The 27,284-nt window shown below is 37.3% G+C and overlaps 1 protein-coding gene across 9 annotated transcripts in view; it reads left to right on the top strand.

Annotated features, from left to right (window-relative positions):
• CLASP2 (cytoplasmic linker associated protein 2) overlaps positions 1–27,284 on the top strand; it is a 177,705-nt gene that overhangs the window by 76,412 nt on the left and 74,009 nt on the right. For all 9 annotated transcript variants that reach the window (XM_029241792.1, XM_029241789.1, XM_029241791.1 and 6 more), the window contains 7 exons: positions 1,961–2,096; positions 7,743–7,813; positions 10,884–10,943; positions 12,132–12,209; positions 13,191–13,358; positions 15,565–15,620; positions 16,686–16,859. In XM_029241792.1, the coding sequence (XP_029097625.1) occupies positions 1,961–2,096; positions 7,743–7,813; positions 10,884–10,943; positions 12,132–12,209; positions 13,191–13,358; positions 15,565–15,620; positions 16,686–16,859 (743 nt within the window). The remainder of the gene's footprint in view (positions 1–1,960; positions 2,097–7,742; positions 7,814–10,883; positions 10,944–12,131; positions 12,210–13,190; positions 13,359–15,564; positions 15,621–16,685; positions 16,860–27,284) is intronic.

Below are 27,284 nucleotides of genomic sequence, written 5' to 3'. Positions count from 1 at the left end.
TTCAAAAATAGTCCGTGATGAGAATTCTGCTTCTTGCCATGATGCAACAACTGGTACAGGATTAGCCCCCTTGCAGAAAACTGGAGAAAATATGTTAAGACAACTGTGTACAGATGATGGACAGCAGGCAGAGCAGGAGTGTAATTCTTGAAACAAACAAGTCAGTTGAACAGTATGATCAGCACAGTTTTGACCTGGATGCATTTTCTGGACCGTGGAGAGGGAGGGAGAACGCAGGCAGAGCAAGGGAGTCTTACTGAGTTGAAGAAGAAACAGATTGGAGGTTCCGAAAGCTGAAGTGGCTAAAATTTGCAGTGCAGAACACTGGAGAGGAGAGACATACAGAAAAAGAGCTATAGAAATCTGCATAGGGGATCCCATGAGTCTAGTTGAATACTAATCTGTGCATGGGAAAGGTACAACTCCCTGAGGACTGGAAAGAACTACTGGAAGCTATAAGATAAACAGCAATTCCCAGAGTTCACCTGGGCTGGGAGAGGTTCAAGTTCTGATGAGCCAGACTGGAGAAACGTTGTTGAACACCCAGGGCATTCAGTAGAGACCCCAGAAAGGCTGTTGTATAGGAATAGGACTGTTCAAGCTACTCTGGAGGCTGAGTACTCTGCAGTATTCTCAGGCCACCCCTCCCAGTAAGCTTATAAGGATCAAGCTGATTCCAAAGTACATCACTGGCCTACCAGAACAAAACTCTTACACTCTTTAAAGGAAGACAGCAACATCTGGGCACAGGTGGCACCTCTCTGCTTCTGATTTGAGTTTCACATGGGAAAACTGAAGGTATAACTGAACACTAGTAAGTAAGTCTGAGTCTGAGTACCTCTTTGAACCAGGAACCTGAAATTCTGGAACTAACTGTACCCCAACCATGTATTTTAAATAAGATATAAGTATATAGAAATTAAATAATTCCACAAACATTGTCAGAACTGTAATTACAGCATTCTTCCTAAGTGTTTTACCCAAAATCGTATTAAATTAATTAGCCTGGATTAGTTGTTTAACTACAAATTTGGAAAGAGAAGACAGATGTCCTTAGAGTCACCCAACTAATCAATGTATGGTAGAGTTCTGTTTTCAATCAAGAATTCTGAAATCCTACACCAAAGATGTCGGAGTATTTGTGACCGAAATATTAATATTTCTCATTAATAGAAATAGAGAAATACTGGACTTCCCTAGTGGTGCAGTGGTTAAAAATCCGCCTGTGAATTCAGGGGACATGGGTTTGATCACTGGTCCGGGTAGATCCCACATGCCACAGAGCAGCTAAGCCCATGCACCACAACTACTGAGCCTGTGCTCTAGAGCCCGTGAGCCACAACTACTGAGCCTGCACGCCACAACTGCTGAAGCCCATGCGCCTAGAGCCCATGCTCCACAACAAAAGAAGCCACCACAATGAGAAGCCCACACATGCAATGAAGAGTAGCTCCCACTCACCACAACTAGAGAAAGCCCGCATGCAGCAATGAAGACCCAACACAGCCAAAAATAAAATTAAAAGAAAAAAAAGAAAGAAATAGAGGAGTACTGATTTGGGAAAGATTTTACTTATTTGTAAAATATGTTGAATTTAAGATTGATATTGGGGCATCAGAATGGAAATATCCGATGGTTAAAGACTAAAGCTCAGGACAGTCAGAGCTGAGTGTTTTACATGTCATGTTAATGGTTAAATTCTGAGATCAGATGACTTCTCCATTGCAAAGAGATGGTTAAAATGCCAAATTTCAACTTTGCACTAGACAGTAAAAGGACGGGGAAAAGAAGGAAATAGGTAATATCTGCACTTGCCTTTCTCTCTTTTGTTTTTCTGCCATTGGAACTGGTTAAAATAAAAATTTTGTTAATTCAGTAAAAGAATATTTTAAAATTGTATGGTCCTACCTATATTTAATGTTAAACTATTTTTTTAAAAAACATTTTTCTGTCTTTATAGCCATCTTTCAACAGTTTTGGGAAACAAGTTTGATCATGGCGCTGAAGCCATTGTACCTACACTTTTTAATCTCGTCCCCAATAGTGCAAAAGTCATGGCAACTTCTGGATGTGCAGCAATCAGATTCATAATTCGGGTAGGTTCTTTTCTTTTCCTTTCTTTTCTTTTCTTTTCTTCTCTTTTTTCTATCTTTTTCTCTGTGTGTTTGTCCACCTCTCTGTCTGTATGTCTCTCTCTCAGTGTACTTAAATAAATCATTAGTATTTTTTTAAACCCCAAAGGAAAATTACATTTGAATTATTTTTCTGATAATAAAAGTAATACACAGTTATTATTGAACATTTAAATAGTACAGAGGATTACAAAGTAAACATGCTTGCATACAGAATATAATAGACATAATATGCATGTACGTGTGTGAGTGTGTGTGTGTGTGTGTGTGTGTGTGTATAACCATGTTATAGGTGGTAGCAGGCAAATGTAAAACAATAAAAAAGTTACAGGCAGTGGTAAAAGATGACAGACAAATTCTTAATATTTCTCATCATCCACATCTTGAAGGTGCCCAAAAGAACAGAGTTAAAAAGAATAAATCTTCCACACTTGAATTCTGCTCTTCTGCAAATAACCACACTAGCCATTCAGTATGTACTTTTCCAAACTTCTGTTCTTGCCTATACAAACTGTATTTACTACAAAATGTAAATGTAGCATTTATATTTTACATATATGTAAAAATAATGTTTTTTTACACTTGCTTTTTAAACTTCATGTACTTGGGCAGCTCCCCTTGTCCATACATATAATTCTTTTTAATGTCTAAATCAGTTCTCTATTAAAGAACATAATATTAAATTGTCCTCACCATTCTTCTCCCTGAGGTTTATGAAGTTCTTTCTCTCCACCCTTTACCAACATTGAGCATTATTAGTATCTTAAAGGTTTTAAAAATTTAATAATTGAAATATTATTTCATATTCTACTCTGCATTTCTTGCATTATTAGAGACATTAGGTATTTTTTTTCCTTTAATAGTTTTTCTTTGGATTGCCAGTTTATACTTTGTGCATTTTTTTCCTCACTTGTTTCTAAGGCCTTTTTTATATGTTTTAAGAACAGTCAGCCCTCCTTATCCATGGGTTCTGCATCTGTGGGTTCAACCAACCTCAGATCAAAAATATTTGGGGGGAAAAAAATCCCAGAGAGTTCCAAAAAGCAAAACTTGAATTTGCCTCCTGCTGGCATCTATTTATAGAACATTTACAGTAATTACAACTATTTACTTATCATTTACATTGTATTAACTATAATAAGTAATCTAGAGATGACTTAAAGTATACAGGAGGGTGTGTGTAGGTTTTATGCAAATACTGCACCATTTTATATAAGGGACTTGAGCATCCACAGATTTTGGAACCACGCCTGTGGACACTGAAGGATGATTGTAAATTAATTCTGTGTTGCAAATATTTTCTACCAGTTTGTCAATTCTTCAAATATTGTTTAAGTTATCGTTTGTTATATATAGAACTTTGAAATTTTTTTGCTTTGAGACAATGCTCCTTTTGTGGTTTTTGTTATAGTTAAAACAACCTTCCCCATTTCTCAATTATAAAAATATTCAATTGTTTAAAACTTTCATGATTTTGTTTCTTAGGTTTAGGTCTAACTCAGTTTTATTTCTGTGCGAAATACAGGTATCTAACTTCATTTTCCCCCAAATACAAAGCCATTTGACCCAGTGGCACGTAGTGAATTACAGTTCAGTCTTTTCTTAAAATACCACTGTTTTCATGTAGTAAATTTCCCTAAATATATGGGTCTGTTTTTTAAATGCCTTTTCAGTTTCTGTGATCAGTTTGTCCTCTCCTGTTAAGTGATGTTTTTTTCTAATACTGCTGTACCAGAAGGTTTTTTTCAGCAATTAAATCCAGTGCCTATGAAGAAATCTATGAATCTATCTATGGAAATGTTCATTTCTTTCTGTTTTAATATTTTTGTAAGCTTCACTAAATCTGGCACCTTCATAACAGTGTTCAAAAATAGTGGAAATTATTGAAATCTTTGTTTTATCCCTGTGTTTAATGGGAGTGCTTTAAATATGATGTCTGGGATAACTTTCTCGATACTTTACATTAGGTTATGAGAATTTCCTCCTATTTCTATTTTGCTAAATTTTGGTCAGCAATAGATGTGGAATCTTGTCATATATCCCTTTAATATCTTTAGAAATGGTTGTCTCTTTTCATTTATCCATTGTACATTCATGAGCTAAATTCTGCTTGATCATTGTACCATATGATGCTGCTAGATGCAGTTGGCTAATTAAGATTTTGGTATTTACTTAATATGAGTCTTTTGTAGAATTTTCTGTAATTTTTCTGTTGTTTAACATATTTTGTTATTAGGGTTTGCTGACTCAAAGTTATCCAATAACATTTCTAGTGGTTTAGACTGGGCGTTCTTGCATCTCTTTTTGAAGTATTCTTGGTTATTTGTGTTTTCTCAGAATATCTATTTCATATAGATTTTAAGACTCTTTGGCATGAGGTTGTATACTGTTAATTTAAAAAAAAGTTTCTTCCACTGTGGTTATATTGCCATTTTTTTCTTATTATATTATTATATGTTCTTTTAAAAAAAAAACACTTGCTAGAGGTATTGTTATGGATTTTTTATAAGCTTCAAGTTTGTTTTATTGGTACCAATGAGGTTCTTTAATTTTTTCTAGCTCTTTAGTTTCTACATTTGTGTTTCTTAATTCCTTTCTTTGACTTGCTGTGGCTTACCTCTTTTTTTTCCCCTAGATTTTTGTGGTATATCCTTAGATAATTTGTCATAGTTTTTGTTGTTTAATATTATAACACTTTCTTATTATAATGTTTTCTTCTGAGTTTGGCATTAGCAGCATCCAGTGATTTAGATTTATCACATTCTCTTTATTTTATAATTCTCAATCATTTGTAATTTCCATTTCAACTTTCTCTTTGAATTACATAAGGATATTGTTTGCATTTGCAGATGGTTCTTTTGTTGTTCTTATCATCTTGTAATCTCATGATATTCTGATAATACAATTTCTTCTTCATTGAATAACCTGAATTTTGTTAGTATCCTAATACATCATAAATTAAATAGTCTTTTAGTATTTGCAAAGTATGAAATTCATTTATAGGGTACTTTATTCATTACTAAATCTAGTTTGTTTATTGTTCAAATTCTTCATGGTCTCATTTTTTAAAAAACTGCTTTATCTGGCAAATTCTGATTCTAGTTTTTATCAACTTTATTTTCCTAACAATTCTTGCTTCATGTACTTTATGGGTGAAAGTTTTTGACTACTACCATCTTGAAATAGTATTTTTTCTTTCCTGTCTTTTCTGTTTTATGTTCATTGTATTTGCTCCTTACCTGTTTCATTATTTTCTTAGAAGTTTCTTACTCATTGTCAGTGTCAGGAATAAAACCTCTGTTTTACTTCCCCAGCCTTTTAAAAAGTATATATTTTATCTTATTCATGTCATTTTTTTCCCCTTAACCATTAAATTAAATTGAGCCAAAGACATTTTCATTTTCAGCAATTGAAATTAATTGCTTTTTTTTTTTTTTTGGCTGCCTTTATTCCTGCCCAAGCTTTATTAGGAAACTCTTCCCATTTAAAATTTTTGTTTGATTTTAGTGTGTTCTCAATTTTCATATATATTTATCTTTGTATATTTCAAAATGACTTTTCTTTGCCCTTATACAAGAACTCAAAAATTGGACTTTAGGTTCACATTTCTTTTCCCTCAGAATTATGTCCTTTTCACTCAATTGTTTTCTTAACTTTTTATTGTTTCTATAATAAGTTAGATATCATTTGATTTTTTAATTTAAAACAAAACACCACCTTAGGAGGCTTTATAGAAGAGTCTCTGTGTCAGGAGTTCCCTCACGGCAGCCCTTGGAGTAGATCATCTTTCATTAGTGCTTTCTTTACATAGTGGAGCCAGATTTCTGACTAAAATGAAGTTTCCTTAAATTTATGTTAGTTTTCATGGATCATTTATTTATTGCTTCTGTTTGTCATTTATCATTTCCTAAATATTTTTTTGTTTTCTGTCTTACAGCTGTATATGTTCTCAGGAAAAATTCCTTTAAATTCTACTTACTATCTTATGATCTCACTGAAAATACAAATCGGGTGTTATGTTGTTGTTGTTTTACATTATTTCCTGTTTTCTATATTTTGTTTCCCAGGTTCTGACTTGGTGTTTGGGTGAATGCGTCATCTGTAATTGTGAGGGTCACTTTTTGTTTTCCTTTGGTATAGCTCCCCCGAATGTGGTGTAGCAATAGTTAGGTTAGTCTTTTGCCCCATCGCTGCCACTGTGTTGGATGTGGGTTAATCAGTCAGCAGTAGGGTTTTGAGGAGGTTATGAGAGAGGAGGAAGAAGGTAGATGAGACCTCCTATATAGTATGTTGTGGCTAGGGAGTCTCCTTGGGCTTTAACGCCACAGTAATGTTTGAGGATGGGTTCTTCTGGATGCTCTAAGGGAGCCGGGTCCACAGAGCCCTTCCACGCTGAATGTAACAGTTGAATAATATTCAGGTCAGCACTGTGTTGCATTATCCTCATTTGAACAGCTTCAGGTCTGTGGGTGGTTTCCCTCTGTAGGAACTGAAAAAAGTTTTCCGTCTAATTTTGGTTGAGTTAGTTGTGGCACACACTGATGTGCCATTCACGTTCTCCTTCACTGAAAGGCTTGTTTCCCCAAGACTGGAAACAATGTGGGCAGACAGTCTTCAGCTGCCAGCCTCTTCAAGGATTGCCTCAGCTTGCAGAGAGCTGCTTTTCCCAAGGTCTTGCCCCTTCCTGGTTATGGCCCATATCTAATAACTGATTGATGTGGAAGTATAGTGCTGTGGCTATCTTAGACCAATTTGAGACTACTCTGAAGGACCATTTTAGCTCCAGAGCTTCCCAAAGCTTCGGCTTTGGGCAAAGATGTCCTTGGGCCATATCACAGATTGATTTCTTCTTCTGCTCACTCCTGCTTTCTTCTCCTCACTTCCACTGGTGTTGATCCCAAGAGCACTTCTTAATATCCTGAATGCTAAACTCCATCTCAGAGCCTGCCTCCTAGAGAACCCAACCTGTACCATTAGCTCAGAAGAAAAATAGGAGATTTAAAACATCAAATACGTATGCTTAGGTTACTATTTTATTCTTGTGTCAATTATGAACTTTTTAGTGTTTGCTTCACTAAAGAACATCATAAGAATTACTAATAGAAACCAGAAGATTGTATATACTGACCTTTACCTGAATTCTAGAGAGCTGTGGTTCAGCCAGGATGAAAGTTCAATTAAAATCACCATTTCAAAGTACATTCACAGTAGTTATGTAGATTCACTCTGATAACCTGCTTTGATGACACAGCAGTTACTGTCTTCTCCAGCAGTAGCAGTACGTCAGAAAATAAGACCAGTACATGCCTGGTCCCTCTTAGTGCTCCATCCCCTCAAAGTACACTGTCCTAACAGTTCTCTGTAGTTATACAGTTAACTTGTCTTTATTATTTAATATTACAATCACATCTGCCCTTGTGAAACTATATCATTACTATTACTTTAATTGGGGGAAACTTTTTGACTGGTCTTAATTTCTTTCAAAATCTGATTTTATGGTATTTTTGTTCTGTTCTAATATAGCTAAATACTTGAATGCAAGGCAAATAAAAGAAGAGATTATGTAAAGTACACAGTATTTCTCAACCTCTTCTAAAATATCTTTTTCAGCATACTCATGTACCCAGACTTATACCTTTAATAACAAGCAATTGCACATCAAAATCAGTTCCTGTAAGGAGGTAAGTTTTGAAAAAACTTACTATAGCTTTATATTGGATATTGCATTATGTTTAGTTCTTAGTTGGGTGCAAAAATTAGTTGTCATCAATTTCTTGCCTTCTAGAAACCTTATTAAAATTTTTTAATCATTTAACATAAATTTAACATAAAATTTAACATAATTTTTATGTTATATAAGGGAAAAAGGAACGAAGTGCTTATTATGGCTATGCACATTTCTCAGTTTTATCCTATTAAGGTTTGGTTTATTTGGGCCACTAGTTGTTTGGTTTTCAGAGAGTATGGAGTCTAGAGTCAGCCCTTACCTAGAGTCCTACAACTGTGACTGATTGTCCTACCGCAGGCAGTTATTTTAACGGCCCTGAACCTCAGTGTTTTCGTATGTTAGTGGGGCTAATAATGTGGACCCCATGGAGTTGTGAGGGTTAAATGAGAAACACAGTGGTAGAATTGAACATAGTGTTTGGCACAGAGTATGCAGCCATAACACGTCAGTCTGTCAGTATCTCTCTCTCTCCTTATGGTTTCTACAATCTTTAATATCATCACTATCTCCACGAATAATAAAGACAGCAAAAACAAGATTTGTGCACTGGATATTTAAGAAAATTGTAAAGAACTCTTTCCCCTTTTTTGTTTGATAAATATGTTTATTTAAGTACTTTGAATGTTAGGAAAAATAAGACATCATTATTACCTGTAAGTGATTCGGAGTTTTGGGACAGTTGTTTAATTACCTCTCTCTTATGTCAGGGGTCGGCAAACAACAGCCCACTGGTCGAATCTGTCCAACAGTCTAGTTTTCTATGGCCCACAAGCTAAGACTGTTTTTTACGTTTTTGAAGGGTAGTTAAAAAGGGGGGAAGAAAAATATATAAAATAGAGACTATGTATGTGCTTCTCAAAGTTTAGAATATTTACTGCCTAAAATATTTACTATCTGGCCCTTTACAGAAAAGGTTTACCAGTCTCTGTCTTACACTGAAGAAAATGGTAATTGGAGAAATAGGAATGTGACAGAGAAGAGGAAGTCAGGAAATGCATCAGAAAATTACCTTGAAAATGGGGAGCAATTCAATACCTGTAAGGGAAGAGAGTGGGGTATAATGTACACAGAGATGGAAAGCTATGCTGTGTGCTGCAGAGCCATCGGACAGACCACTGAGGCCAGAACACATGATAAATGGGAGGATTCAGTAGGAAAAGAGGCTGACTGAGGGGAAGAAGGGGATAGGTTGAAGTCAAAGTATAGAAGGCTTTGAATATCAGGAAGAGAAATTTTGATATTGTTCCATTAGCAGTTTTTGGTGAGGAGGTAATGTCATCCATCCTAGTTTTTATTTCAGCTATGAACAGCAATTAAAAAGGGACAATGAGGGCTTCCCTGGTGGCGCAGTGGTTGAGAGCCCGCCTGCCGATGCTGGGGACACGGGTTCATGCCCCGGTCTGGGAAGATCCCACATGCCGCCGAGCGGCTAGGACCGTGAGCCATGGCCGCTGAGCCTGCGCGTCTGGAGCCTGTACTCCGCAACGGGAGAGGCCACACAGTGAGAGGCCTGCGTACCGGAAAAAAAAAAAAAGAAAAAGGGACAATGAGAAGCATTGGTTTAATTAAGTAGGACTTCTTACAGCTCATGTAAGAGAGGCAGGGTCCGAACTAGAGCTGTATTTATGATAATTGATTGAAGGAGGTTTTATTCAATAAATTCAGGAGATTTCAGATATAGAAATGAGTCTTGATAATTGGATATGGATGAGGAAGGTGATGTCAAGTGCTTCAGACTGTGATCTCTAGAGTCAGAATGCCAGGGTTTAAGGCCGTGCTCTATCCTTTGGGCAAATTAATTTAACCTCCATGTTTCTCTTTTTTCTAATCTGTATCATATGGGCTCGAAGAGTAGAATTGAGAGGGTAAGAATTAAATTTGTTGTTCTGTATCAATATGTAGTGTTTGAGTTGACATTCACTGCCTGTGTAGAGATGTCTGTGAGCTGGTTGACACTCTGACTTAATGGCTGAATTGAAGAACCAGTGCTGGAGATAAAGGACTAGGTGTGAGAAGTACAGCTGATAGAGCTAAGGGTACAGGTGATACTGCCCAAGAAAAGATAATAAAAGGGAAGTGGGCTGAGATCAGCACCAACCAGGTGGGCACCTATGTAAGGGTAGGTGGAGGGAAAGTGTTAATAAAGGAAGAAAAACAGGGCAGAGCTGTGTCGTCAGATGCCAAGAAAGAACAAAAGCTCAAGAACGAGACAGTTGAAGAAGTTAAGAACCAGAAGCCTAAGGAGAAAACACCAAATACTTGATTAAGAATCATTTGCATATATATTTAAGGGAACAAATGTAGAAATGGAAGATCCATCCCAGCTTTCTTGGTCACCATTGTATGTCTTCAGTTTATAGTACGCAGTAGGTGTTTGGTAAATATCTTTTAAATTAAGTTAAATTGTATATTTGACAAACATTTTAAGTTAAAATTATGGGGAACCCTTAAGGTCTTTTTGAACTATTAAGCATAGGAATAGTTGGAGCCTTAAATAAGTTAAGTGGGACTTCCCTGGTGGCACAGTGGTTAAGAATCTGCCTGCCAATGCAGGGGACATGGGTTCGAGCCCTGGTCCAGGAAGATCCCACATGCCACGGAGCAACTAAGCCCGTGCACCACAACTACTGAACCTGCACTCTAGAACCCGTGAGCCACAGCTACTGAGCCCGTGAGCCACAACTCTGGAAGCCTGCGTGCCTAGAGCCTGTGCTCCACAACAAGAGAAGACACTGCAATGAGAAGCCCGTGCACTGCAACGAAGAGTAGCCCCCACTTGCCACAACTAGAGAAAGACCGCACCCAGCAACGAAGACCCAATGCAGCCAAAACTAAATAAATAAAGAAATTTATTTTTTAAATTAATTAATTATTTGACAGTAAAGATATCTAAAAACATGTCTTATGCTTTAATTTAGGGGGCAAAGTGGAATATTATAGAAGAAAGTGTTAACATTTAGTTATAAATTAATATAACAATATAATGTTATGACATTTAGTTATAATTAACTTTTATTTTTCAGGCGTTCATTTGAATTTTTAGATTTGTTGTTGCAGGAGTGGCAGACTCATTCATTGGAAAGGTATGCATTGACTATTCCTGTCCCACCACCCTCCCCTCCCCATTGTCACCGGTTCTTTAGAAATTGATGTGACTGGTTTTGCATTATTTCTCATTTTGCTTTAAAAGTTATTAGCACTGATTTTCCCTTAAAGCTGTGGTGCTCCTCTTATTCATTACAGCTATGATTTTCTTCTTTGTGGGGTGAGTGAGGGTCTCTTAGTAAATGGGTTATATAAGGTATTCCAGGTTAAATTGGGCAAATATTTTAAAATGTATTTCTAGTCACGTGAGATAGGTTTCCTGAGGTGCAGTTAACCAAGTAATGAATTATTTAAGATAGAAGAAAGGCACTTCCTTTCAGAGGAAAGAGATTAAAAAAGTGAAAGAGGAATTTTCTGGTGGTCCAGTGGTTAGGACTTGGCGCTTTCACTGCCAGTGCCCGGGTTCGATCCCTGGTCAGGGAACTAAGATCCTGCAAGCCTTGCTGCGCGGCCATTAAAAAAAAAGGTGAGAGAGATTTGTTGGAAAGTTTTTCCACACCAGTTGTCAGTTGTCATTGGTCAAGTATACACTGGGCAGCATCTAATGAAGCTCTAAGATGAACAAGAGGAAAATGTTGGTCAGTGGCTATTTGCATGGCTGTATTTCTCATTAATTTCAAGTTTGAAGCTTGGGATATACATGCATTTATGTTGAACACGTTGCTGATTTTCCATTCTCATGGAAATCATTAAATCTATTCATAACCCATTTCTAAAACATAGAATTTGTTGTTTACTGCAGGCATGACATAATTCCAAATTTTCTTTAAGTTCTTTTGTGGCAGCTGCTATTCAGTTTGGTTAGATTATAACTGATTGTACTATTAGCAAATAATTTTATACATTGGTAGATTAGTGAGGAACCACACAAAAGGTTTTTTTTAATTCATAAAAAATTGGAGATTTGAGTGCTATATGTCTGGACTCCATCTGAAAATAATTATGTCCAGGTTTATAATGTTTGACTTGTCAGAAGGAAACCATACATGAGTGAAATGTATGGGATGGGTTATTAGGAAATCTTGCAATCTTAGATTTATTATTGTGTACTAATTATGTTTTTATCTCCCTTGCCCCTTTGTGATTGATGCATAATGTATAGGCAGTATCATTTATGGTGAAATACATAGTTTTACATATGAATCTAAAGGTGTTTTATTTTATAGACATGCAGCCGTCTTGGTTGAAACTATTAAGAAGGGAATTCATGATGCTGATGCAGAGGCCAGAGTGGAGGCAAGAAAGTAAGTCTATAATGTAGTTTTTGACAGTTTAAACATACTTTGGTCTTTTCTTTGACAGGAATTATATTGGGAGAATGAAAATATCATTCAAATGTCCCAAGTATTCTATTTGATTAGCTCTTTAGTAAAATGGAGGTTGATTTGTCTCCATTAAATCTGTACTGGGTGTCTTAACAGTTCACTTAGCATTGTCATTTGTACATTCAACAGTATTCCCGTTCCATCATAACATACTCACTTTTGCTGTGAATAAAAATAACTAATTTATTGAACATTTAACATGTACCTGATACTGTTTAGGGCAGTAGGTGTATGTTATTTTCTAATCCTTAAAATGATCCCACAAAGGTGTTGTCTCCTTATATTGGCAACTGAAGTTTGGAGATTTGGGAGTTTACCCAAGGCCACACAGACCCTAAGGATTACAGCCAGCTTTTGAACTGAGATCTCCTTTTCTCAAAAGCTTGCCGTCTTTCTACCAAAACTTGTTAAATATAGAAAGTATTCTACTTGGCACATTGTGGGTGTATTAAAAACCTATGGGGGACTTCCCTGGTGGCACAGTGGTTAAGAATCCACCTGCCAACGCAGGGGACACAGGTTCGATCCCTGGTCCAGGAAGATCCCACATTGCTGAGGAGCAACTAAGCCCGTGTGCCACAACTACTGAGCCTGAGCTCTAGAGCCCACAAGCCACAACTACTGAAGCCCACGCGCCTAGAGCCCATGCTCTGCAACAAGAGAAGCCACTGCGAGGAGAAGCCTGTGCACCACAACGAAGAGTAGCTCCCGCTTGCCGCAACTAGAGAAAGCCTGCGTGCAGCAACGAAGACCCAACGCAGCCAAAAATAAATTTAAAAACTAAAAAAAAAAAACCTATGGGCTTAAAAACCTTTGTTCTTCTTGAACGTACACATTTTACGGTTAATGTCTAATAATGCAAAGTTATTACTTTTTGTTGTTTGTTCATTTGTTTTACAGGACTTACATGGGTCTTAGAAACCACTTTCCTGGTGAAGCTGAAACACTGTATAATTCCCTTGAGCCATCTTATCAGAAGAGTCTTCAAACTTACTTAAAGAGTTCTGGCAGTGTAGCATCTCTTCCACAATCAGACAGGTCCTCATCTAGCTCACAAGAAAGTCTCAAGTAAGGTCATATAAATGATAATTACTGATTTCTTTGTCTCTCCAGCTCCACAAAGTTCCTTATGTTGGATGGTTGAATATCTGATTGCTTTCACTTGAAGCCTTTTTGAAAGATGATGACTGAATGTGCTTATTTTCTTTGGCCTGTTTTCTCAGGGGTTGGATTACATACTTGTATAACTTCTCGTTAGGTAAAGAGTATAGGGATTCAAATTTTGTTTGAATATGTTCGTGTCTGTGAAAAAGATTGGAAAGCATTAATTTGTATACTTTTCTTAATACCTGGAAAATAGTCAATATAGTAAGTAGCCCATTTCTAGGGCACTGTAGTGGAAGAACTGTAATGGAGATTCAGAAGTCATCTTCAGAACTCTTACACAGCAGTGTAACTGGTAAAAACTCCACTGCTTTCTTTCCTCACCTCTTGCACGGTTTAAGATTTCAGCACATCCCTCAAGGGGGCAAAATTATCTAGTATCTGACTCACTTCTCTGTAACTCCACTCATCATTATGTTGGCTACCTCAAACCCTTGCTTCCTTGGCTTACCCCTATTTTCTGTTTCTGTAGCCCTACGAGACTGCTAAGATACCTAGCAGTGGCCACAACTATCTGAAGATTTCCCCAGGGAAGAGCAGCTCACAGAATGTCAGTTTACCTCCCTGTAATTCCTGTCTCTTTAGGACTTTAACCCCACAATGATTGCTGTTTGCCTTTGCAGCTCTCTGGTACAGAACTGGGACTGGGAGGCACCTAGGGCACAAAATTCAAGGAAGCACTCACAGGGTCTTGTGAGTACTGTACTAAATAAAAGTTCAGTGACTTACATGTTTTCGGAGTAAAAGCAGATATGATTTGATTTTAAAAAACAATTCTTGTAGGAATAATTACCTATTTAAACTTCTCTTTAAATTTGTGATAAATCCTTCACCTCAAATGAGGTTTGTTGCTTCTTTGCCCTTTACTTTGATTTACTACTCAAACTTTAAAGTGTATATGAATCACCTGAAGATCATGTTAAAATGCAGAAGCTGATTCAGTAAATCTGGGATGGGACCTGAGATTTTGCATTTTTTACATACTCCTGGGTGATGTCATGCTTTTTGTCTGTGGACCAGACTTTGAATAGCAAGGATCTAAACAAGATATTTTCTTACTCTAGTAGAACATCTTTAAACATAAACAAACAACTTTAAAATCTGTGGACTTGAAGTGGTCTGCCTCAACCTATTAGAGTAACAATTTTAGGGGACAGTTATAAAAATAATATAATACTGGGTTTAATAACCAACTACCAAATTTACCATTTGATAATAATAACTTAAAGAATGTTTTTCAACACTCTGTCATTAACCTCTCTTCCCCTTACCTTTAAAATTTGTAGACAGGGAATTCCCTGGCGGGCCGGTGGTCAGGACTCCATGCTCTCACTGCCGAGGGCCTGGGTTCAATCCCCGGTCAGGGAACTAAAACTCCCACAAGCCACACAGCGTGGCAGATAGATACATACATACATACATACATAGATATACTTTCCAGACTCTCTCACATACTTAGATATTTATTTATGGGCCTCAGAGTACCATAGTAATTAAAGATAAATAATCAAAAAAGATATTAAAGGAGGCAGTGGATTCTTTGAATTGATTCTAGGTGTTTTCCTTTCTAATCATACATGTTATCCTTAGCAGTAGTCCTTAGCTTTGTTTCTGTTGCCCCATGCAGTAATACTTAATAGAACTGCTATTGACCGTGTTATACCTACAGGGTAACTGCACGAGTTACCAATGGCCACAACCATATGACTTCGGTGAGACAGGCCTTGGTTACACTGAATTCCCTGTGTACTAGCAATAATACTACCTTTCTCTAAGTAAAATTTCTCAGAATAGAAGTGTTGGAGAGTGCTATTATTGAGTTCCCTGTGGTAGTGTGTGCTGAGGACCAGAGTGAACAACAGCAACCTGGTCCCTGTTTCTGTAGAGCTTACAGTCTTTATTCAATGCTAGTTATTTCATTTTTGCTTCACAGCTAACTTAGATACCACTGATATATGACAACAACTGTTCTAAAGTGATTTGTAAAAGGAAAGTTGAAATCAGAAATACTTCTCAACTCTTCGGAAAACTCAATGTTATTTCATTAATTTTTGTCAGAGGAGTGATAAATTATGTCGTCTTACTAAAAGTATTTCTTTTTACCTTGCAGCCGCCCTTTTTCTTCCAAATGGTCTACAGCAAACCCATCAACTGTTGCTGGAAGAGGTAAATTGCCTTTTTAACTAAGAGTCATAGCATATTTTACTTAATAGAGTAAAAGTGATTTATAAATAAATTAAAAGTTACTATGTAAAAAGATATTCTCACTCTGGGTCACATCAAGAGTTGAAAAGTTTAAAACACAGAGTTACACTTTAAAAGTTTTAAAAGCACATTAGAACAGTTTTAAAGCTAAGCAGTTTAAAGCAGTAGCTTTTAAACTGTTTTAATATGACCCACAGTGAGAAAATCATTTTACATAGTAAATACCACACTTATATACTGTACCTGTGTTTGTATACCATATACATATACTACATGTCATAGATACAATATAGTGTATATAATTATATACATACAATATACATATGCTGTGTAGTATATTGTATATAAGTATACATATATAGTATAATCCAAAGTTCCAGGAAGCCTACTTAACCTTACCTGTGATGCATTCTCTTTTCTACTGTGTTTCATTTCCTTAAAGTGCTGTCATGACCCACTTAGTTGATTTCACAGCCTATTAATGGGTCATAACTCAGAGTTTATAAAACTCCTCATTAAAACTGAAAAACTAAAGACCAGAAATTTAATGACTTAATTGGCATTACCTAAGAGTGGCAGAACCTGCATTATTTTCTGAATTATTCTATTCCCAGGCTAGTTCTACTTGTATTATTCTTATAGTTAAAAAATAGCCCCGCTGTCATCTATTTATCTTGTAACAGTGCTTCATTTTCATGAATCAATCATAAACATCATCCTTTCATCTATAAAACAGTCCTATGAACTTTACAAAGTATAGTTATTTTTCCCATTTTATGAAAGGAGAAAATGAGGCAGAGAAATATTGAGAAAATTGTCCAAGAAGAATTATTTATGACAGCATTGAAACTGAGGCATTCTGATTTTAAAATATGCTAAAGTACTTTCTAGTATCCATTTGGCCACTACTTCCTTTTTGACCATTTGTCATCATGGATTAATCTCATGGTGATTTCAAGTTTATATAATTTTTGTGCCGTTTGCAGTGACTGAAATAATAGGTTACCTTTGCTTTGTTTTTCATAGTATCAGCAGGCAGCAGCAAAGCCAGTTCCCTTCCAGGAAGCCTACAGCGTTCACGAAGTGATATTGATGTGAATGCTGCTGCTGGTGCCAAGGCACATCATGCTGCTGGGCAGTCTGTACGAAGTGGGCGGTTAGGTGCAGGTGCCCTGAATCCAGGTTCCTACGCATCACTAGGTAAGACAGCTAACTATGGGAAAGTACAACATTTTCTCCCTGGTCTCAGGGAAGCAGTGAATCATCATCAATTTCAGTGATTGATGATGGTGATATATTTATCATTTCTATTTCATTCTTGCTAGTTAAGGATAGTCCATATGTTTTATATGATTCTGTCCTTGCAATGTAGTTCTGAGGTATCTGAAATACCTTGTTTTTCTTTTCCCCCTGTTGTCCTCCTAACCATCTTAATCAAAGGAACAATTCTTTATTCCATGATTTGCATATAGAATTTTCAAAGTTCTGCACTACAGCCACATCCAGCTGCTGGATACTAAGGGAGTTTGGTGTTGTACCCAGCTTCTCTATCCTCTTTCTCCTACTTCAGTTCTCTTACCAAGAAGTTAAAGCCTTTTGGAAATCTGGGAAAACCGCAAAGCTGAATCATAATCAAAGCTTAAAAATAAATAAAATACCTAGGAATAAACCCACCTAAGGAGACAAAAGACCTGTATGCAGAAAACTATTAGACACTGATGAAAGAAATTAAAGATGATACAGACAGATGGAGAGATATATCATGTTCTTGGATTGGAAGAATCAACATTGTGAAAATGACTATACTACCCAAAGCAATCTACAGATTCAGTGCAATCCCTATCAAACTACCAATGGAATTTTCCACAGAACTAGAACAAAAATTTTCACAATTTGCATGGAAACACAAAGGACCCCGAATAGCCAAAGCAATCTTGAGAAAGAAAAACGGAGCTGGAGGAATCAGGCTCCTGGACTTCAGAGTATACTACAAAGCTACAGTAATCAAGACAGTATGGTCCTGGCACAAAAACAGAAATATAGATCAGTGGAACAGGATAAAAAGCCCAGCGATAAACCCATGCACATATGGTCACCTTATTTTTATATAAAGGAGGCAAGAATATACATTGGAGAAAAGACAGCCTCTTCAATAAGTGGTGCTGGGAAAACTGGACAGCTACATGTAAAAGAACGAAATTGGAACACTCCCTAACACCATACACAAAAATAAACTCAAAATGGATTAAAGACCTAAATGTAGGCCAGACACTATAAAACTCTTAGAGGAAAACATAGTCAGAACACTCTATGACATAAATCACAGAAGATCCTTTTTGACCCACCTCCTAAAGAAATGGAAATAAAAACAAAAATAAACAAATCAGACCTAATGAAACTTAAAAGCTTTTGCACAGCAAAGGAAGCCATAAAAAAGATGAAAAGACAACCCTCAGAATGGGAGAAAGTATTTGCAAATGAAGCAGCTGACAAAGGAATTATCTCCAAAATATACAAGCAGCTCTTGCAGCTCAATATCAAAAAAACAACCCAATCCAAAAATGGGCAGAAGACCTAAATAGACATTTCTCCAAAGAAGATATACAGATTGCCAACAAACACATGAAAAGGTGCTCAACATCACTAATCATTAGAGAAATGCAAATCAAAACTACAATGAGGTAATACCTCACACCGGTCAGAATGGCCATCATCAAAAAATCTACAAACAATAAATGCTGGAGAGGGTGTGGAGAAAAGGGAACCCTCTTGCACTGTTGGTGGGAATGTATATTGATACAGCCACTGTGGAGAACAGTATGGAGGTGCCTTAAAAAATTGAAAATAGAACTACCATATGTCCCACCAATCCCACTACTGGGCATATACCCTGAGAAAACCATAATTCAAAAAGAGTCATGTACCACAATGTTCACTGCAGCACTGTTTACAATAGCCAGGACATGGAAGCAACCTAAGTGTCCATCAACAGATGAATGGTTAAAGAAGATGTGGCACATATATACAATGGAATATTACTCAGCCATAAAAAGAAACAAAATTGAGTTATTTGTAGTGAGGTGGATGGACCTAGAGTCTGTCATACAGAGTGAAGTAAGTTAGGAAGAGAAAAGCAAATACCGTATGCTAACACATATATATGGAATCTTAAAAAAAAAAAAATGGTCCTGATGAACCTAGGGGCAGGACAGGAATAAAGACACAGACGTAGAGAATGGGCTTGAGGACACAGGGAGAGGGAAGAGTAAGCTGGGATGAAGTAAGAGAATAACATTGATATATATACACTACCAAATGTAAAACAGATAGCTAGTGGGAAGCAGCCGTGTAGCACAGGGAGATCAGCTCGGTGCTTTGCTACCACCTAGAGGGGTGGGATAAGGAGGGTGAGAGGGAGACGCAGGAGGGAGGGGATATGGGGATATACGTATGCGTATAGCTGATTCACTTTGTTATACAGTAGAAAGTAACACACCATTGTAAAGCAATTATACTCCAATAAAGATGTTTAAAAAAAAAAAAACTTAAAACATATATTCCCAAAGCTATTCAGGGTTTGTTTTTTATATCCATCAACCTTAAAAGTGCTTCATTTTTCTTTCTCTTGGGTAGTACTCAGGGAACACTAGGCAGGCAGATCATTGGAACACAATAAGAAGTGCAGAGATTCTAGGTGTGAATGTGGTACATGATAAAGGTGGCATAGCTGCATTCAATGAGGAAAGCATAAATTATACAGTAAATGGTGTTTAGACATATGGCTTTCAATTTGGTACAAAATTAAGTTAGAACCATGTTTCATACCATATAAAAATTTATTCCAGATAACTAAGAAGTTGAACAAAAATATAAAGCATCTTGACAAAAACATAGTGGTTGAGTATTCATCTAATCTCAGATTGGAGAAGAAATTTCTAAGCATAAAGAGCCAGAAAACCATGAGGGAAAATCCCTTAGGATCGAAATCTTAAGTGTGAAAATATAAAATCAAGTGACTGAAAATTAAAAGGGAAAAAAATTTTGCCAATACTACAAAAAAAGCTGAAATGTCAACAAGTTTTATAAGTCTATGAGAAACAGATGAGCTTATTTTTATAGAAAAAAATTTTACATATATCAAGAAAAGCATATTTCAGAATTGCCCCCAAAACCCCCAAACAGATGTTGGACCTCCACTGTAATCAAACAAATGCAAACTGAAAGACCGGTAAATGCAGCAAGAAAGTTAAGGTTAGTGCCTACTGTTCATAAAGAATGTGTTTGAAAGTGCTGATGTGAAGTAATCATGGAATACTTTATCTGAGTGGCATTTTAATAATACCCATGAAGCTTTTTTAAATGTTGAGAGTTTTGAGCCAGTAATTCAATGTTTATAGATAATTATGCCAAGAAATAAAAGGAATATTCATTATGTTTCTAAAAATAGATGTATTAGCTTCAACCTTGATGTGTAACAAAGAGGGAGTGATTAAGTTATGGTATATCCTTACAGATACTGTGCAGCCATTAACAAGTCATATTTTTAAAAAAATTTTATTTATTTTTGGCTGCATTGGGTCTTTGCTGCTGCACGTGGGCTCAGTAGCTGTGGCACGCTGGCCCTAGAGCATTCGGGCTTCAGTAGTTGTGGCGCGTGGGCTCAGTAGTTGTGGCTCGAGGGTTCTAGAGCTCAGGCTCAGTAGTTGTGGTGCACGGGCTTAGTTGCTCCATGGCATGTAGGATCTTCCTGGACCAGGGGTCGAACCCATGTCTCCTGCATTGGCAGGTGGATTCTTAACCACTGTGCCACCAGGGAAGCCCCAACAAGTCATATTTTTAGCAAAGATCAAATGATATGGCCTACCAAGCAATGTGTGATACTTTCATTATTTTGTATAAAATTATACATAGATGAAAAACTGGACAAAAATGGGTTTTTTTGTTTGTTTTTTTGTTAAGATTCATCTATCTTTTTGCATGTAGCTAAAGTTCATTTATTTATATTTCTATGTACAATATTCTATGGTATGAATATATCACAATTTAGTTTTCTGTTCTACTGTTAGTGGGCATCTTGGTTGTTTCCTGTTTTTTTATTATTATGAATAATACTCATGAACATTCTTATATATAGGACTGGACAGAGATGTTTACAAAGATGTCAACAATGGGTTGATTAGTGCTTTTAAATTTTCAGAAAACTTTTCTGTGGTAGAAACATTACCTTCCTGGAAATGCATTATTATTACAATATATGAAAACTAATCAATATAATATACCATATAGTAAAATAAAGGACAAAAATCACATGATCATCTTAGTAGATGCAGAACAGGCATCCGACAAATTTCAACACCCTTTCATGATAAAAATACTCAACAAACTAGTATAGAAGGGAACTTTCTGAACCTGATAAAGAACATCTGTGAAAAATCCACAGGTAGTATATACGTCATGATGAAGGACTGGCTGCTTCCCCCAAAATCAGGAACAAGATAAGGATTTCCACTCTTGCCCTTCCTAACAGCATTATCATGGAAGTTCTAGCCAGGTCAGTTAGGCCAGAAAAAGAAATAAAAGGTATCCATATTGGAAAAGATCTGAAGCTATTTGTAGAAAACATGGTCTTACATATAGAAAATCCTAGGAAATTCACAAAAAAACGATTAGAGCTTATTAATAGTTCAGCAGAGTTACCAAAGATAAGATCAATATACAAAAATCAGTTGTATTTCTAAATGCTAGCAATGAGGGACTGCCCTAGTAGTCCAGTGGTATAGAATCCACCTTACAACACCGGGGACACCGGTTCAATCCCTCATCAGGGAACTAAGATCCCACATGCCGTGGGGCAACTAAGCCCACGTGCCACAACTACAGAGCCCACTCACCCTGGAGCCTGTGCACCACAACTAGAGAAGAGAAAACCTGCACGCCACAACTAGAGAGAAGCCGGCACACCACAATGAAAGATCCCACATGCCTCAATGACGATCCCATGTGGCACAACTAGAGAGATGCCCGCACACCACAACGAAAGATCCCACATGCCTCAGTGAAGATCCCATGTGCCACAACTAAGACCCAACGCAGCCAAAAATAAATAAAATAAATAGAAGATGGTAGAGTAGAAGGATGTGTGCTCACTCCCTCTTGTGAGAGCACCGGAATCACAAATAACTGCTGAACAGTCATCAACAGGAAGACACTGGAACTCACCAAAAATGATACCCCACATCCAAAGACAAAGGAGAAGCTGCAATGAGAGGGTAGGAGGGGCGCAATCACAATAAAATCAAATCTCATAACCACTTGGTGGTTGACTCACGAACTGGAGAACAATTATACCACAGAAGTCCACCCACTGGAGTGAAGGTTCTCAACCCCAAGTCAGCCTTCCCAACCTGGGGGTCCGGCAAAGGGAGGAGGAATTCCCAGAGAAACAGACTTTGAAAGCTAGTGGGATTTGATTGCAGGACTTCGACAGGACTGGGGGAAACAGAGACTCCACTCTTGGAGGGCACACACAAAGTAGTGTGTGCATCAGGATCTGGGGGGAGGAGCAGTGACCACATAGGAGACTTAACCAGACCTACCTGCTAGTGTTGTGGGGTCTCCTGCAGAGGCGGGGGGTGGCTGTGGCTCACTGCAGGGACAAGGACACTGGAAGCAGAAGTTCTGGGAGGTACTCTTTGGCATGAACCCTCCTGAAGTCCGCCATTAGCCCCACCAAAGAGCCTTTAGCCTCCAGTGCTGGGTCATCTCAGGCCAAACAACCAACAGGGAGGGAACTCAGCCCCACCCATCAGCAGACAAGCAGATTAAAGTTTTACTGAGCTCTGCCCACCAGAGCAACACCCAGCTCTACCCACCACCAGTCCCTCCCATCAGGAAGCTTGCACAAGCCTCTTAGATAGCCTTATCCACCAGCGGGCCAACAGCAGAAGCAAGAAGAACTACAATCCTGCAGCCTGTGGAATGAAAACCACATTCACAGAAAGATAAACAAAATGAAAAGGCAGAGGACTATGAACCAGATGAAGGAACAAGATAAAACCCCAGAAAAACAATTAAATGAAGTGGAGATAGGCAACCTTCCAGAAAAAGAATTCAGAATAATGATAGTGAAGATGATCCAGGACCTCGGAAAAAGAATGGAGGCAAAGATCGAGAAGATGCAAGAAATGTTTAACAAAGACCTAGAAGAATTAAAAAACAAACACCTAGAAGAATTAAAGAACAAACAAACAGAGATGAACAATACAGTAAGTGAAATGAAAAATACACTAGAAGGAATCAATAGCAGAATAACTGAGGCAGAAGAATGGATAAGTGACCTGTAAGGCAGAATGGTGGAATTTACTGCCACGGACCAGAATAAGAAAAAAGAATCAAAAGCAATGAAGACAGCCTAAGAGACTGGGACAACATTTAATGCACCAACATTCACATTTTAGGGGTCACAGAAGGAGAAGAGAGAAAAAAGGGACCTGAGAAAATGTTTGAAGAGATTATAGTCGAAAACTTCCCTAACATGGGAAAGGAAATAACCACCCAAGTCTAGGAAGTGCAGAGAGTCTCAGGCAGGAGAAACTCAAGGGGAAACATGCCAAGAAACATAGTAATCAAATTGACAAAAATTAAAAACAAAGAAAAATTATTAAAGGCAACCAGGGAAAAACAACAATTAACATACAAGGGAACTCCCATAAGGTTGACAGTTTCCTCAGCAGAAACTCTACAAGCCAGAAGGGAGTGACACGATATATTTAAAGTGATGAAAGGGAAGAACCTACAACCAAGATCACTCTACCTGACAAGGATCTCATTCAGATTTGATGGAGAAATCAAAAGCTTTACAGACAAGCAAAAGCTAAGAGGATTCAGCACCACCAAACCAGCTCTACAGCAAATGCTAAAGGAGCTTCTCAAAGTGAGAAACACAAGAGAAGAAAAGGACCTACAAAAACAAACCCAAAACAATTAAGAAAATGGTAATAGGAACATACATATCGATAATTACCTTAAATGTGAATGGATTAAATGCTCCAACCAAAAGACATGGATACAAAAACAAGAACCATATATATGCTGTCTAAAAGAGACCCACTTCAGACCTCGGGACACATACAGACTGAAAGTGAGGGGATGAAGAAAGATATTCCATGCAAATGGTAAACAAAAGAATGCTGGAGTAGTAATACTCATATCAGATAAAATAGACTTTAAAATAAAGACTGTTACAAGAGACAAGGAAGGACACTGCATAATGATCAAGGGATCAATCCAAGAAGAAGATATAACAATTATATACGCACCCAACATAGGCACATCTCAATATATAAGGCAAAAGCTAGCAGCTATAAAAGAGGAAATTGACAGTAACACAATAATAGTGGGGGACTTTTAACACCTCACACCAATGGACAGATCATCCAAACAGAAAATTAATAAGGAAACACAAGCTTTAAATGACACAATAGACCAGATAGATTTAATAGATATTTATAAGACATTCCATCTGAAAACAGCAGATTACACTTTCTTCTCAAGTGCACACAGGACATTCTCCAGGATAGATCACATCTTGGGTCACAAATCAAGCCTTGGTAAATTTAAGAAAATTGAAATCATATCAAGCATCTCTTCCAACCACAATGCTATGAGAGAAGAAATAAATTACAGTTAAAAAAACGTAAAAAACACAAAACACATGGAGCCTAAACAATACTAAATAACCAAGAGATCCCTGAAGAAATCAAAGAGGAAATCAAAAAATACCTAGAGACAAGTGACAACGAAAACATGACAATCCAAAACTTATTGGATGTTTATAGCAGTACAGTCCTACCTCAAGAAACCAGAAAAATCTCAAATAAACAATCTAACCTTACCACCTAAAGGAACTAGAGAAAGAAGAACAAACAAAATACAAAGTTATTAGAAGGAAAGAAATCAAGATCAGAGCAGAAATAAATAGAAACAAAGAAAACAATAACAAAGATCAATAAAACTAAAAGCTGGTTCTTTGAGAAGATAAACAGCACTGATAAACCTTTAGCCAGACTCATCAAGAAGAAGAGGGAGAGGACTCAAATCAATAATATTAGAAATGAAAAAGGAGACGATACAGCGGACACTGGAGGAATACAAAGCATCACGAGAGACTGCTACAAGCAACCCTATGCCAATCAAATGCACAACCTGGAAGAAATGGACAAATTCTTAGAAAGGCATAACCTTCCAAGACTGAACAAGGAAGAAATAGAAAATATGAACAGACCAATCACAAGTAATGAAATTGAAATAAAATTGTAATAAAATCTCCCAACAAACAAAAGTCCAGGACCAGTTGGCTTCACAGGTGAATTCTGTGAAACATTTAGAGGAGAGGTAACACCCATCCTTCTCAAACTCTTCCCAAAAATTGCAGAGGAAGGAACACTCCCAAACTCATTCTACGAGGCCACCATCACCCTGATACCAAAACCAGAGAAGGATGTCACAAAGAAAGAAAACTACAGGCCAATATCACTGATGAATATAGATTCAAAAGTCCTCAACAAAATACTCACAAACAGAATCCAACAACACATTAAAAGGATCATACACCATGATCAAGTGGGATTTATCCCAGGGATGCAAGGATTCTTCAATGTATGCAACTCAATCAATGTGATACACCATATTAACAAATTGAAGAATAGAAACTATATGATCATCTCAGTAGATGCAGAAAAAGCTTTTGACAAAGTTTAACACCCATTTATGATAAAAGCTCTCCAGAAAGAGGGCATAGAGGGAACCTACCTCAACATAATAAAGGTCGTATATGACAAACCCACCGCAAACATCATTCTCAATGGTGAAAAACTGAAAGCATTTCCTCTAAGATCAGGAGCAAGACAAGGATGTCCAGTCTCACCACTCTTATTCAGCATAGTTTTGGAAGTCCTAGCCACGGCAATCAGAGAATAAAAAGTAATAAAAGGAATACAAATTGGAAAAGGAGAAGTAAAACTGTCACTGTTTGCAGATGACATGACATGATACTATACATAGAGAATTCTGAAGGTGCCACCAGAAAACTACTAGAGGTAATCAATGAATTCCGTAAAGTTGCCGGATGCAAAATTAACGCACAGAAATCTCTTGCATTCCTATACTCCAACAACGAAAATCAAAAGAGAAATTAAGGAAACAATCGCATTCACCACTGCAACAAAAACAATAAAATACCTAGGAATAAACTTACCTAAGGAGGTAAAAGACCTGTACCTAGAAAACTATAAGACACTGATGAAAGATATCAAAAATGACACAAACACATGGAGAGATATACCATGTTCTTGGGTTGGAAGAATCAATATTGTGAAAATGACTGTACTACCCAAAGCAATGTATAGATTCAGTGCAATCCCTATCAAATTACCAATGGCATTTTTTACAGAACTAGAACAAAAAATCTTAAAGTTTGTATGGAGACACAAAAGGCCCCAAATAGGCAAAACAATCTTGAGGGAAAAAAACGAAGCTAGAGGTATCAGACTCCCTGACTTCAGACTATACTACAAAGCTACAGTCGTCAAGACAATATGGTACTGGCACAAAAACAAATATAGATCAATGGAGCAGGATAGAAAGCCCAGAGATAAACCCATGCACCTATGGTCAACTAATCTATGACAAAGGAGGCAAGGATATACAGTGGAGAAAAGACAGTCTCTTCAGTAAGTGGTGCTGGGAAAACTGGATAGCTGCATATAAAAGAATGAAATTAGAACACTCCCTAACACCATACACAAAAATAAACTCAAAATGGATTAAAGACCTAAATGTAATACCAGACAGTATAAAACTCTTAGAGGAAAACATACACAGAACACTCTATGACATAAATCACAGCAGGGTCCTTTTAGACCCACCTCCTAGAGAAATGGAAATAAAAACAAAAATAGGGCTTCCCTGATGGCGCAGTGGTTGAGAGTCCGCCTGCCGACGCAGGGGACACGGGTTTGTGCCCCGGTCCGGGAAGATCCCACATGCCGCGGAGCAGCTGGGTCTGTGAGCCATGGCTGCTGAACCTGCACGTCCGGAGCCTGTGCTCTGCTGCAACGGGAGAGGCCACAACAGTGAGAGGCCCGTGTACCGCAAAAAAAAAAAAAAAAAAAAAGACAAATGGGACCTAATGAAATTTAAAAGCTTTTGCACAGCAAAGGAAAGTATAAATAAGACAAAAAGACAACCCTCAAAATGGGAGAAAATATTTGCAAATAAATCAATGGACAAAGAATTAATCTCCAAAATATATAAACAGCTCATGCAGCTCAATATTACAAAAACAAACATCCCAATCAGAAAATTGGTAGAAGACCTAAATAGACATTTCTCCATACAAGACATGCAAATGGCCAAGAGGCACATGAGAAGCTGCTCAACATCACTAATCATTAGATAAAATGCAAATCAAAACTACAATGAGGTATCACCTCACAGCGGTTAGAATGGGCATCATCAGAAAATCTACAAACAGCAAATGCTGGAGAGGGTGTGGAGAAAAGGGAACTCTGTTGCACTGTTGGTGGGAATGTAAATTGAAACAGCCACTATGGAGAACAGTATGGA

This window comes from Monodon monoceros, unplaced genomic scaffold (assembly GCF_005190385.1).
Source record: "Monodon monoceros isolate NGI ecotype Baffin Bay Population unplaced genomic scaffold, NGI_Narwhal_1 Super_Scaffold_3, whole genome shotgun sequence".
NCBI lineage: Eukaryota > Metazoa > Chordata > Mammalia > Artiodactyla > Monodontidae > Monodon > Monodon monoceros.
This window is presented reverse-complemented; position numbering and strand designations above follow the sequence as displayed.